This window comes from Chiloscyllium plagiosum, unplaced genomic scaffold, assembly GCF_037043375.1.
Source record: "Chiloscyllium plagiosum isolate Xiang-an unplaced genomic scaffold, Cpla_swu_hap1 HiC_scaffold_8, whole genome shotgun sequence".
Classification (NCBI taxonomy): domain Eukaryota; kingdom Metazoa; phylum Chordata; class Chondrichthyes; order Orectolobiformes; family Hemiscylliidae; genus Chiloscyllium; species Chiloscyllium plagiosum.
In genome coordinates, this window is record NW_028270146.1 from 94,790,061 (window position 1) to 94,804,659 (window position 14,599).

Below are 14,599 nucleotides of genomic sequence, written 5' to 3' on the forward strand. Positions count from 1 at the left end.
GCTCAAAGAGATTGTGGTACTAAATGAAGTTATGCAGATAGAGAAATGAAAGGAAGGCAATGAAAAGAACAAAAAAAAGAGAAATCTAAAAGTAATCCTTAAATGGGAATGAAGGAAGATCAGAAGGCACAGATGTTATGGGTGAACAGGGATTGGTTAAAAAAAAACAGAAGAAAGGAACTGTGGATGCTGGAAATCTGGAAACAGAAATTGCTGGAAAATCTCAGCAGGTCTGGCAGCATCAGTGGAAATAAATCATTTAACGTTTTCCAATTCCGGTCAAAAGAAGGAAGCAGCACCCATGATGGCATCAATATAGCACAGAAAGAGTTGTAGGTGGGGGCTGGAGTAAAACTGGATTAGGGATTGGTATAGGTTAGGACACAGGCAGCAGAATTTTGAATGACCTTAAGTTGAGAGGGTTTACAACAGCTGATACTGTGAAGCCATGAGTAAACACACTCAAGTAACAGCCATAAGGTAAATGCAATTACATTTGAGAATTCAAGATGACACTGACAACAGGAAACTCTTTGCGAGCTTCCTACAGCAGATCTTATCGAGTTTTGAAAAGATTTGTAGCTCAAGTTGAGGTTCTGGATATGAGGTAGCTCGCTGAGTTGGAAGGTTCGGTTTCAGATGTTTCATCACCATACTAGGTAACATCATCAGTGAGTCTCCGGTGAAGTGCTGGTGTTATGTCCTGCTTTTTGGGTGTTTAGGATTTTTTGGTTGGTGATGTCATCTCCGGTTCTTTTTCTCTAAAGATGGTAGATGGGGTTCAAATCAACGTGTTTGTTGATAGAGTTCTGGTTGGAATGCCATGCTTCTCGGAATTCTCGTGCATGCCTTTATTTGGCTTGTCCTTGGATGGATGTGTTGTCCCAGTTGAAGTGGTGTCCTTCCTCATCTGTTTGTAAGGATACTAGTGATTGTGGGACAGGTCATTTTTGTAGGCAAAAGTGAGACTGCAGATGCTGGAAACCGGAGTTTAGATTAGAGTGGTGCTGGAAAAGCACAGCAGGTCAGGCAGCATCTGAGGAACAGGATCAGGTCTTGAAATCTCAGGTCTTTTTTGTGGCTAGTTGATGTCCATGTGTCCTGGTGGCTAGTTTTTTGTCTGTATGCCCAATGTAGTGTTTATTACAGTTCTTCCAAGGTATTTTGTAAAAATGATGTTCGTTTTGCTTGTCTGCATAAGGTCTTTTAAGTTCATTAGCTGCTGCTTAAGTGTCTTGGTTGGTTTGTGGGCTGCCATGATGCGAAGAGGTCTGTCATTTCAGAGATGCCTTTGATGTAAGGGAGAGTGGCTAGGGTTTCTGGGCATGTTTTGTCTGCTTGTTGGGTTTGTTGCTGAGAAATCAGCAGACTCTGTTTATTGGGTATCCGTTCTTCTTGAATACACTGCGTTTTCTTCTGCTCTTTATAATTTCTCTGTGCTGCAATGTGCAGTGGCTCATCCTAATGCAGCTTTGTTTGGGGGGGTTGGGATGATTGCTTCTGGAGTTAAGTATTTGGTCCGTATGTGTTGTTTTCCTGTAGACACTGGTTTGAAGTTCCCCATTGATATTTCACTCTACCGTTATATCTAGGATTAGCAGTCTGTTGTTGTTTTCCTCATCTTTTGTGAATGTTATACCAGTAATGCTATTATTGATGGTCTTGAAGGTTTCCTCTAATTTGTTTCGTTTAATGATAACAAAGGTGTCACATCCTGTAGCAGACAAAGTTTGGGCTGGATGATTGGGAGAGCTGTTGTTTGGAGTCTCTGCATTACTGCTTCTGCTAGGAACCCTGATACTGGTGATCCCATAGGTGTTCCGTTGATTTGCTTGTTGGTCTTGTTATTGAAAATGAAGTGGGTGGTGAGGCGTAGGTCCACTAGTTTGACAGTGTTGTCTTTGTTGATGAAGTTGGCGGTGTCTGATGTTTGTGTCTTTGGTTCTTCTAATCGTGTCTCTTTGGCCAGGTTAATGTTGATCGATGTGAACAGAGCTGTTCCATCAAAGGAAACCATTATTTCATCCTCTTCTATCTTGGTGACTTTGATGGCATTCAGGGATTCTTGGGTGGAGTGAATGGAGTAGTGGGAGTCCTCTACCAAGTGTTTTAGTCTTTTGTGTAGTTCCTTGGCTAATCTGTACGTTGTTGTTCCAGGTAGTGAAACTATGGGCCTGAGGAGGGCTCCTGGTTTGTGAATTTTGGGTAGTCTGTAGAAATGTGGTGTGTTGGATCTGTCTAGTTTCATTTTTTGGAAATCTGTCTTGTTTAATTCTCCTGATTTCTTAAGTTTTTTGAGTAAGTCTGTGATTCGGTTCTCTAGTTGTGGGGTTGGGTATGTCGGTATCTATAAGCAGTGCATTCGCTTTCTCATAGTAATCTGTTTTGTTTAAAATGACTGTCAAGTGTCCTTTGTCTGCAGGTAGGATTACAACTGAAGACAAAAACACTAACTTCAGAGACGTGGACAAAAAAGATGAACTTCGGATCATTCAGGAAGTAAAGGGGGCTATTGAGCAGAGTTACGGGGAGGTAGTCACTCCTCAGGTAAAAGGAGAATGTAGATGGGTTACTGTCAGGGGATGGAAAGGCAACCGGTAGGCAGAGCAGGGGTCCCCTGTGGCCCTTCTCCTCAACGGCAAATATACTGTTTTGGATACAGTTGAGGGGGACGACTTACCAGGGGTAAGCAATGGGGCACAGGTCTCTGGCACAGAGTCTGTCCCTGTTGCTCAGAAGGGAAGGGGGAAGAGGAGCAGAGTGTTAGTCATTGGGAAATCTATTGTTGGGGGGGGGAGCAGATAGGAGGTTCTGTCGGAACGAGAGAGACTCATGGTTGGTGTGTTGCCTCCCAGGTGCCGGGGTTCGTGATGTCTTTGATCGTGTTTTCGGGATCCTGGAGGTGGAGGGGGAGCAGCCCCAAGTCATGGTCCACAAAGGCACCAATGACATAGGTAGGAAGAGAGATGGAGATTTAAGGCAGAAATTCAGGGAGTGGGGTGGAAGCTTAGAGCTAGAACAAACAGAATTGGTGTCTCTGGTTTGTTGCCCGTGCCACGTGCTAGCGATGTGAGGAAAAGGGAGAGAGAGGAGTTAAACAAATGGCTACAGGGATGGTGCAGGAGGGAGGGTTTTGGATTCCTGGATAATTGGGTTTTTTTTGGGGTAGGTGGGGCCTTACAAACAGGATGGTCTTCACCTGAACCAGAGGGGTACCAATATCCCAGGGAAATTTGCTAATGCTCTTCGGGTGGGTTTAAACTAATGGGAACAGAAATTGTAGTTTGAGTGTATGGGAAGTTGAGAGTAGTGAAGTCAGAACTAAGATTTCAAGATCACAAGAAAACACCGGCAAGCAAGAAGTTGGTTTGAAGTGTGTCTACTTCAACGCCAGGAACATCCGGAATAAGGTGGATGAAGTTGCACCATGGGTTGATATCAGGGATTTCGATGTCATGGCCATTTCAGAGACATGGGTAGAGCAGAGACAGGAATGGTTATTGCAGGTCCGGGATTTAGATGTTTCAGTAAGAACAGAGAAAATTATAAAAGAGAGGGTGGTGTGAGACTTAGTCAAGAACAGCACTATGGTTGCAAAAAGGATGTTTAAGGACTCGTCTACTGAAGTAATATGAGCTGAGATTAGAAACAGGGAAGGAGAGGCTACCCTGTTGGGAGTTTTCTATAGGCCTCCAAATAGTTCCAGAGATGTAGAGGATAGGATAGAAAAGATGATCTTCGATAGGAGCAAGAGTAACAGGGCAGTTGTTATGGAGGCCTTTAACTTTCCAAACACTGACTGGGAATACCATAGTTCAAGTACTTTAGATGGATCAGTTTTTGCCCAATGTGTGTAGTAGGGTTTCTTAACACAGTGTGTAGACAGGCCAACAAGAGGCGAGGCCACATTAGATTTGGTACTGGGTAATGAACCTGGCCAGGTGTTAGATTTGGAGGCAGGTGAGCACTTTGGTGATAGTGACCAGAATTCTGTTATGTTAACTTTCATGATGGAAAGGGATAGGTATATACCGCAGGCAATTACAGTGCGATTAGGCAAGATTTAGGATGCATAGGATGGGAAAGGAAACTGCAGGAGATGGGCACAGTTGAAATGTGGAGCTTATTCAAGGACTAGCTACTGCGAATCCTTGATAACTACGTACCGGTCAGGCAGGGAGGAAGTTGTCAGGCATGGGAGCAGTGGTTAACTAAGGAAGTTGAATCTCTTGTCAAGAGAAGAAGACGGCTTATGTTAGGATGAGATGTGATGGCTCAATTAAGGCGCGTGAGAGTTACACATTAGTCAGGAAAGACCTAAAGAGAGAGCAAAGAAGAGCCAGGACGGGACATGAGAAGTCATTGGTGGATAGGATCAAGGAAAACCCTAAGGCTTTCTATAGGTATTTTAGCAATAAAAGAATGACTAGAGTAAGATTAGGGCCAATCAAGCATAGTAGTGGGAAGTTGTGCATGGAGTCAGAGGAGATTGGGGAAGTGCTAAATGAATACTTTTCGTCAGTATTCACACTAAAAAAAGACAACACGTCGAAAAGAATACTAAGATACAGGCTACTGGACTAGATGGGATTGAAGTGCATAAGGAGGAGGTGTTAGCAATTCTGGAAAGTGTAAAAATAGATATGTCCTCTGGGCCAGATGGGATTTATCCTAGGATTTTCTGGGAAGCCGGGGAGGAGATTGCCAAGCCCTATGTCATCATTACCTACACGAATAGTACCAGAAGACTGGAGGATAGCACATGTTCCCTTGTCCAAGAAGGGGAGTAGAGACAACACTCGAAATTATAGATCGGTGAGCCTTACTTTGGTTGTGAGTAAAGTGTTGAAAAGGGTTATAACAGATAGGATTTATAATAATCTAAAAAAGAATAAGTTGATTAAGGATAGTCAACACGGTTTTGTGAAGGGTAGGTCATGCCTCACAAACCTTACTGAGTTCTTTGAGAAGGTGACCAAATAGGTGGATGAGGGTAAAGCAGTTGATGTGGTGTGTATGGATTTCAGTAATTCATTTGGTAAGGTTCCCCACAGTAGGCTATTGCACAAAATATAATGGCATGGAATTGACGGTGATTTAGAGGTTTGGATCAGAAATTGGTTAGCTGAAAGAAGACAGAGGGTGGTGGTTGATGGTAAATATTCATCCTGGAATTCGGTTAGTAATGGGGTACCGCAAGGATCTGTTTTAGGTCCACTGTTGTGTGGCATTTTTATAAGTGACCTAGATGAAGGCATAGAAGGATGGGTTATTAAATTTGTGGATGACATTAAGGTCAGTACAGTTGTGGATAGTGCTGAAGGATGTTGTAGGTTATAGAGAGACATAGATAAGCTGCGAGGTCGCACATGTAGTTTAAATTGGAAAAGTGTGAGATGATTCACTTTGGAAGGAATAACAGGAATGCACAGTACTGGGTGAATGGTAAGATTCTTGGTAGTATAGACGAGCAGAGAGATCTCGGTGTCCAGGTACACAGATCCTTAAAAGTTGCAACCCAGGTTGATAGGGTTGTTAAGAAGGCATATGGTGTGTTAGCTTTTCTTGGTAGAGGGATTGAGTTTCGGAACCATGAGATCATGCTGCAGCTGTACAAAACTCTGGTGCAGCCACATTTGGAATATTGCATATAGTTCTGGTCACCGCATTATAGAAGGGATGTGGAAGCTTTGGAAAAGATTCAGAGGAGACTTACTAGGATGTTGCCTGGTAAGGAGGGAAGGTCTTACAAGGAAAGGCTAAGGGACTTGAGGCTTTTTTTGTTAGAGAGAAGAAGGTTGAGATGTGAATTAATTGAGACATATAAGATCTCAGAGGATTACATAAGTTGGACAATGAGAGCCTTTTTCCTTGGATGGCAATGGCTAGCACAAAGGGACAGAGCTTTAAATTGAGGGGTGATAGATATAGGACAGATGTCAGAGGTAGTTTCTTTACTCAGAGAGTAGTCAGGGCGCGGAACACACTGCCTGCAACAGTAGTGGACTCACCAACTTTAAGAGCATTTAAATGGTCATTGGATAGGCATGTGGACGAGAATGGAATATTGTAGGTTAGATAGGCTTCAGATTGGTTCCACAGGTCGGCACAACATCGAAGGATGAAGGGCCTGTACTGCGCTGTAATGTTCTATTTCTTAGCAGCATTAGAATCAACACTGAAACACAACAAACTCACAGAGGAAACCCAGCAAACCGTCAAATAGACAGGTGTATAACATTAAGCAGGAAAAAGGAAGGAAACACACTCAATACACAAGCAACGAAAGCACTGGAAAGACTCGAAAACACAAAAAACATTGTAATCGAACCTACAGGCAAAAGACGCTTGATAGTTGTTTTAAGCAAAACTGACTATGAGAAAGTGAATGCATTTACCAACAGTGGCAATAGACCCAACCCCACAGCTCGAGAACCGAATCACAGCCTTACTCAAAAAACGTAAGAAATCAGGAGAATTAAACAAGACAGACTTCCAAAAAATGAAATCAGACAGATCCAATACACCACGCTTCTACAGACTACACAAAATTCACAAACCAGGAGCCCCCTCCCCCACCCATAGTCTCACTACCTGGAACAATGTATGGATTCTACAAGGAACTACACAAAAGACTAAAACACTTGGTAGAGGACTCACACCACTGCATTCAGTCTACCCAAGAATTCCTGAATGCCAAAGTCACCAAGATAGAAAAGGATGAAATAATGGTCTCCTTTGACGTAATGGCCCTGTTCACATCCATCAACATCAACCTAGCCAAAGAAACACTGACTACACTATTAGAAGAACCAAAGATACAAACATCAGATACTGTCAACTTCATCAACAAAGACACCATTGTCAAGCTAGCAGACCTACGCCTCACCACCCACTTCACTTTCAATAACAAGACCTACAAGCAAATCAACGGAACAGTCATGGGATCACCAGTATCAGGGTTCCTAGCTAAAGCAATAATGCATAGACTCATCAAACAGCTCTCCCAACATCCAACCCAAACTTTGGGTCTGCTACGTGGATGTGACACCTTTGTCATCCAAAAACAAAATAAATTAGAAGCAGCCTTCAAGACTATCAATAATAGCATTACTGGCATAAAATTCACAAAAGATGAGGAAAATAACAACAGACTGCCAATCCTTGATATAACAGTAGAGCGAAATGTCAATTGGGAACTTCAAACCAGCGTTGACAGGAAAACACCACATATGGACCAAATACTGAACTCCAGAAGCAATCATCCCAACTACTACAAATGAAGCTGCATTAGGATTATTATTTCAAAAAGCCACCACATACTGCAGCACCGAGGAACTATGAAGAGCAAAAGAAAATCACCTGTGCAGCCTATTCAAGAAGAATGGACGCCCAATAAACAAAGTCCACCGATTTCTCAGCAACAAACCCAAACAAGAAGATAAAACGTGCCCAGAACCCTAGCCACTCTCCCCTACATCAAAGGCATCTCTGAAATGACTGCCACATTACTCAGACCTCTTGGCATCATGGCAGCCCACAAACCAACTAACACACTTAAAACAGCAGTTAATGAACTTAAAAGACCCTATACAGACAACAAGCAAAATGAACGTCATTTTTACAAAATACCTTGCAAGGACTGTCGTCAAAACTACATTGGACAAACAGGCAGAAAACTAGCCACCAGGATACATGAACATCAACTAGCCACACAAAAAAAAATGACCCTACCTCACTATCCTTACATACAGATGAGAAAGGACACTACTTTGACTGGGACAACACATCCATCTGAGGACAAGCCAAACAGAGATACGCACGAGAGTTCCTAGAAATGTGGCATTCTGACCTGAACTCCATCAACAAACACGTTGAAATGGACCCCATCTACCATCCTCTGAGAAAAAGAACTGGAAATCACATCAACAACCCAAATAAACCTCAACATATAAATAGAAAATGGGACATAACACCAGCGCTTCACCAGAAGCTCACTGATGGATGTTACTTAGCATGCTGACAAAATGTCTGAAACCAAACCTTCCATGAATCCGTGTAAGATTCTGTAAATCCCTTTTGCAGAAATAGATTCAGTCTGAACCTAGGGGCACAGACAGCCTCACACCTTCAGGGCAGGGCACCTGTTGTTAAAAATTCCCGATGACTGCCCGAAACGTCGATCCCCCCTCCCCTCCCCTCCCCTCCCTCCCGGATGCTGCCTGACCTGCTGTGCTTTTCCACACTCCTGACCTATTGGTAAAGTTCACCCGAGAACGTAACTTGTTTTTTTTTAAAAAAGTTCTGGGATTTGCATATGAAAGAACTGAACCCAACGTGGTCATTCTAAGAGATGAGAGACTTAACAAACAATCCAGGTCTTTTTCAACGTATAATTTCAGTTAAATCACACTGTAAATTTTTCGCTGTAAATTCTGTGCCTCATGATCTTATTCCTCCACAACCACCTGATGAGGGAGCAGCGAGAGTGCTTCCCAATTAAACCTGTTGGACTGTAACCTGGTGTTGTGTGATTTGTAACGTGGTCCACCCCAGTCCGACACCGGCTCCTCCAAATCCGTTAAAACCTGTTGGATGACAGCCCGTTGTTGTGTGATTTTTTTTCCCCCCCCCGCTTCTGACCAGCCCGGGACCAACGGCGACTCTGACGCGGCACTTAACGGTCAGCCCGGCGGCGGTTACAGGAAGTGGGTGCCGCGGCTCTGTGGGTCCGGCTCCCCTTGTTTCCGGGGATAGGTGGCGCGGATAGATTAGTGTGCCGGTGAATTCCGTCCCCCCCCCACCCCCTCCACCACCCCCGGTGATGGCTGCTGTGCGCGCGCTGCGGCGACCGTTACTGGCGCTGGGCGGGCGGCGGGTCGCGCCCCGAGCAGCCCGCCCCGCTTACAGGCTCATGAGCAGCCTGCACTCCGCCGATGATGTGGTTAACGGGCTGACCGAGGAGCAGAAACAGGTAACCGAGCGCTAACTGGCCAGTGCTAAACTCAGGCCTGTAGCCAGGAGGCGAACCTGCCTCTGGTTAGCAACCGGGTTACCATCGGGTTCTGAGGAAGGGCCACCCGACCCGAAACCTTAACTGTGATTCCTCTTCGCAGATGCTGCCAGAGCCTGCTGAGCAACTTCTGCTTTCTGTTGCTGTTAAACTGGCTGCTGGTTAACGTCTGATAACCAGGGGCAGATTATCTCCTGGTTACCTGTCTCGAGATATCTCCGGGTAATGTGTCTTTGGTTATTAACAACCAAATAAATGACTCAGATTATCTTATGTTGCAGGTTAGCAGCCTGTTAAACTGGTTAACTTCTGAAAACCAGGGATAGATTATCTCCTGGTCACCTCTAGATAGCTCCTGATTATGCGTCTTTGGTTATTAACAACCAAATAAATAACTCAGATTATCTTATGTTGCAGGTTAGCAACCTGTTAAACTGGTTAACTTATGATAACCAGAGATAGATTATCTCCTGGTTACCTGTCTCTAGACAGCTCCTGGTTATTTGTGGTTGATTGATAACCAGGTATATAACTCTGGTGACAGGTAATGAGGAGATAGCCAGAGTTATATAGCTGACTGCTGGAAAAGCCCAGCAGGGTCTGGCAGCATCTGTGAAGAGAAATCAGAGTTAGCATTTCGGGTCCGGTGACCCTTCCTCAAAACTGATGGTCACAAGTTGCTGACCAGCAACCGGTAACTAGGAGATTGCCAGAGTCATACATATAGTTCCCAAAAGAGAAAATGCTGGAAAATCTCAGCAGGTCTGGCAGCATCTGTAAGGAGAGAAAAGAGCTGACGTTTCAAGTCTAACTGACCCTTTATCAAAGCTCATATATCGAGTTGTTAACCTAACGGACGGCTGGAAAATGGGAAGCCTTCACATGTGAGATAACAAGCGTCCAGAGATAGTATATTCCTGTTAGGGTGAAAAGAATGGCTAGTAGGTGTAGGGAATGCTGGATGACTAGAGAAATTGAGATTTTGGCTAAGAAAAAGAAGGAAGCATATGTCAGATATAGACAGGATGGATGGAGTGAATCCTTTAAAAGAGTATAAAGGCAGCAGGAGTATACTTAAGAGGGAAATCAGGAGGGCAAAAAGGGGACATGAGATAGCTTTGGCATTTAGGGTGAAGGAGAATCCAAAGGGATTTTATAAATAGCTCGGGGGCGAATAGGGCCCCTCAAAGATAAGCAAGGCAGCCTATGTATGGAGCGGCAAGAGATGGGGGAGATACTAAACAAGTATTTTGCATCAGTTTTACTGTGGAGAAGGACATGGAAGATATAGAATGTAGGGAAATAGATGGTGACATATTGAAAAATGTCCACATTACAGAGGAGGAAGTGTTGGATGTCTTGGAATGCATAAAATTGGATAACTCCCCAGGATCTGATCAGGCGTACCCTAGAACTCTGTGGGAAGCTAGGGAAGTGATTGCTGGGCCTCTTGCTGAGATATTTGTATCATTGATAGCCACAGGTGAGGTGCCAGAGGTTGGCTAATGTGGTGCCACCAAAAGAAAAGTGGTGAGGAATTACCAGGGAACCATAGACCGGTGGGCCTGACATCAGTGATGGGCAACTTGTTGGAGGGAATCCTGAGGGACAAGATTTACATGTATTTGGAAAGGCAAGGACTGATTAGGACTAGTCAGCATGGATTTGTGCGTGGGAACTTGATTGAGTTTTTTGAAGAAGTAACAAAGAGGATTGATGAGGGCAGAGCGGTAGATGTGATCTATATGGACTTCAGTAAGGCGTGGGTTAGCAAGGTTAAACCTCATTGAATACAGGGAGAACTAGCCATTTGGATACAGACCTGGCTCAATGGTAGAAGACCGAGGGTTGTGGTGGACGGTTGCTTTTCGGTCTGGTGGCCTGTGACCGTCGGTGTGCCATAAGGATTGGTGCTGGGTCCACTGCTTTTTGTGAACATAGGAGGTACAGTTAGTAAGTTTGCAGATGACACCAAAATTAGAGATGTAGTGGATGTGAAAAAGGATGCCTCAGAGTACAACAGAATCTGATCAGATGAGCCAATGGGCTGAGGAGTGTCAGGTGGAGTTTAATTTAGATAAATGTGAGATGCAGCATTTTGGAAAAACAAATCAGAGCAGGACTTATACACTTAATGGTAAGGTCCTGGGGAGTGTTGCTGAACAAAGAGACCTTGGAGTGCAGGTTCATAGCTCCTTGAAAGTAGAGTTGCAGGTAGATAGGATAGTGAAGAAGGTGTTTGGTATGCTTTTCTTTATTGGTCAGAGCGTTGAGTACAGGAGTTGGGAGGTCATGTTGCGGCTGTACAGGACATTGATTAGGCCACTTTTGCAATATTGCATGCAATTCCAATCTCCTTCCTATCAGAAGGATGTTGTGAAACCTGAAAGGGTTTTGAAAAGATTTACAAGGACATTGCTAGGGTTGGAGGATTTGAGCTATAGGGAGAGGCTGAATAGGTTGGGGCTGTTTTCCCTGGAGCGTTGGAGGCTGAGGGGTGACCTTATATAAGTTTATAAAATCATAAGGCATGGATAGGGTAAATAGACAAGGTCTTTTCCCTGGGGTGGGGGGAGTCCAAAACTAGAGGATAGGTTCCTGTAGTTTGTACACACTGCAGCTACTGTGTGTGAATGGCAAAGGGAGTGAATGTTGAATGTAACACGTTTTTTGAGTCTTGTTGGAGCTGCACACATCCAGACAAGTGAGGATTGTTCTCTCACGTTCCTGACTTGTACGTTACAAATAGTGGACAAGATTTGGGGAGTCAGGAGGTGAGTTGTTGTGTCTAGATTTCCCAGCCTGTGACCTGCTCTTTAAGCCTTATGTGGCTAGTCCCGTTCAGTTTCTTGCCAATGGTCGCCTCAAGGATGTTGATAGTGGGGCATTCAGCGATGGTAATGCCATTGAATGTCAAGTGATAGTGATTTGATTCTTTCTTGTTAGAGCTGACCATTGCCTGGCATTTGTGTGACACGAATGCGTCACAAGCTGCAAACATGATGTGCATAAATTGAAAGAAGTGCATGCCCTTGACTATGCCTGTTTATAATCAAATAGATTGCTACTTATTTTTGTATGTGACGAATAAATGGGTGACAAGGAAGTATTTCCAGACTCCCAAATGGGTGCGCCATCAGGTATTACAGGAAAAAGGTAACTGGAGCTAGGTAATGCTTGAGGCAGCAGTGTATGATATTCAAGGTGTATTTAAAAGACGTGGTTGACAATTAGGTGTCACTTACTCAGATAAGGCATGTGAGCCTCTGCAGAATGCACCGACAATGAGTTTGCAAAATCAAGCAAGTGGGATGTCTGCAGAACGGATGGCAATGATATGAAGTGTTAACGTTCCAGTTTTTAATCACATGTTTATTACATTGATTTTGCTTCCAGGCGATTGAAAACTACGACAAGGTTAAACAAATTATTTGAAACCAATACAATCATTTGTAGTCTGAATGTCATTTTTGTGAGGCTGTTGGTGAACAGAGTGTGAATTTTGACTGAAGAGGGACAGTGTTCATAAAAATGTCAGAGCATTCCGGAGCCAAAGATTTTACTACTTTGTTTGCAAGGGTAGTGGGTGTTCTCATGTTCCCATTTTGTCATTGGCTGGCTGTGCTGAGCAGGCAGTTGGACTTCCTTGAATGTCAGAATGCCCTCTATGCTTGTGTAACAGAGTGGAGGGGGGGAAGCTCATAGCTTTGAGACCTTGCTTTTACATTGCAATTATCTTGTTCAATTAATTTAAATTTGAATTAGCTTTATTGTCTCACATACTCAAATGAGTATGGTGAAAAGTTCATAAGTCGCCACTTCCAGCACTATATGTTGTAGGTTTAAAAACCTGGACATGTTTGTTTAAAGAGCCACAATATAAAACTAAAATACACTATATGAGGCCTGTGCTTCATGATTTTAAACATTTTTCTCATGCAGTCGGCTCCTGTAAAACTTCCACTACTGCCCCTCTTCTTCTGCCACTCCTTCACGCTGCTTCTTTGAAGTTAGAGCTAGCCTGTTTGGAACTGCGTAATAATGGCCTTCAGTGATTTGTTGCCACTACCCTTAATGTTCCCCATACTCCTTGTGGAGATGGAATCAACCACCACTTGGTGGCAGCACAGCTCAGACTGGATACACAGTGGAGCCAGTTTAGGAATTGTTCATGAGTACTCCCATCCTTTCGACACGTATACCTCTGCCATGTCCTGTCTCAGAATTTCCTTTTAAAACTGGAGAGGGGCTAACATACTATGATTTGAGGAGAGTTGCAGGATCAGTAATCATCATCGGTAGTCCCTGGCAATAGAGGACAACTCTCTTCCACTCTTGGTCATAGATCATAGAATCATACAATCCCTACAGTGTGGAAACAGGCCTTTTGGCCCAATAAGTTCACACTGGCCCTCCAAAGAGTAACCCACCCAGACCCATTCCCCTACTCTACATTTACCCTTGACTAATGTGCCTCACCTACACATCCCTGAATACTATGGGCAATTTAATGTGGCCAATTCACCTAGCTTGCACATCTTTGGACTGTGGGAGGAACCCGGAGCACCTGGAGGAATCCCACGCAGACACAGGGAGAATGTGCAAACTCCACACAGACAGTCGCCCAAGGCTGGAATCAAACCTGGGTCCCTGGCACTGTGAGGCAGCAGTGCTAACCACTGAGCCACCATGCCACCTGGGAGTCTGTAGGTGGCTGTACGGACTGATGCAGCTCCCGCAGGCTCTTTGCACTTGGGACAGAAGAGGTCACAGGGAAGGGTGGATGGGCTGTTGGTGTGGCAGCGTGCTCCTTATGCTGTTTTTGCCTTACTTCCACTTTTCCCCATCAGCAAGTCTCAAGGTGCTCGATGGCTCCCTGGATGCTGCTTCTTCACTTTGGATGGTCTTGGGCCAGTGATTCCCAGGTGTGTGGGAATTGGGAATGTCGCACTTTTCCAGTGAGGCCTTGAGGGTATTCCCTGAAGTATTTCTTCTGCCATCTGGGGCTTGCCTGCTGTTTCAGAATTGGGAGTAGTACACTTGCATGGGGAGTCTTGTGGTGGTCATGTGGACGACGTGCCCAGCCTATTGCAGCTGAAAAGGGTAGTCAGTACTTCAATGCTGGGGGTGTTGGCCTAGTCGAGGATGCTAGTGTTAGTGTGTCTTTCTTCCAGCAGATTTGCAGGATCTTGTGCATGCAGTGTTGGCGGAAGTGGTTCAGAGCCATGACGTGTCTGCTGTAGACAGTCCACATCTCAGAGCCATAGAGGAAGGTGGGAAAGTTCTGTAGAGCATGAGCTTGGTGTCAGAATGATTTTGTTGTCCTCAAACCCTTTTCCTTAGGTGGCTGGAGGCTGCGCTAGCACACTGGAGACAGTGCTGGATCTCTTTATCAATAACTGCTTTGGTTAACACAACACTCTTGCAGCATTGGGAGTAACCAACGTCTCTCAGGCTTCCACTTTGGTTGCATCACACAGTTTGTCACCATCCTTTGCCTGTTGCACAACAACATGGCAGGACCAGTAATACAAGTGAGTTGGTTGATTAAGAGAGTGAACTGACTCAGCAATGAGAAGCTGTGGC

The 14,599-nt window shown here is 44.5% G+C and overlaps 1 protein-coding gene across 2 annotated transcripts in view; it reads left to right on the plus strand.

The window, feature by feature from the left end:
- The window catches only part of ivd (isovaleryl-CoA dehydrogenase), a 104,382-nt gene that overhangs the window by 47,963 nt on the left and 41,820 nt on the right, over positions 1–14,599 (plus strand). Inside the window, exon 1 of one of the 2 annotated variants that reach the window (XM_043698213.2) lies at positions 8,810–8,974. The exons of the other annotated variant lie outside the window; for it this stretch is intronic. Coding sequence (XP_043554148.2) covers positions 8,825–8,974 — 150 coding nt within the window. The 5' untranslated portion in view covers positions 8,810–8,824. Of the gene's footprint in view, positions 1–8,809; positions 8,975–14,599 lie in introns of those variants that run through there. 2 annotated transcript variants of the gene reach the window in all.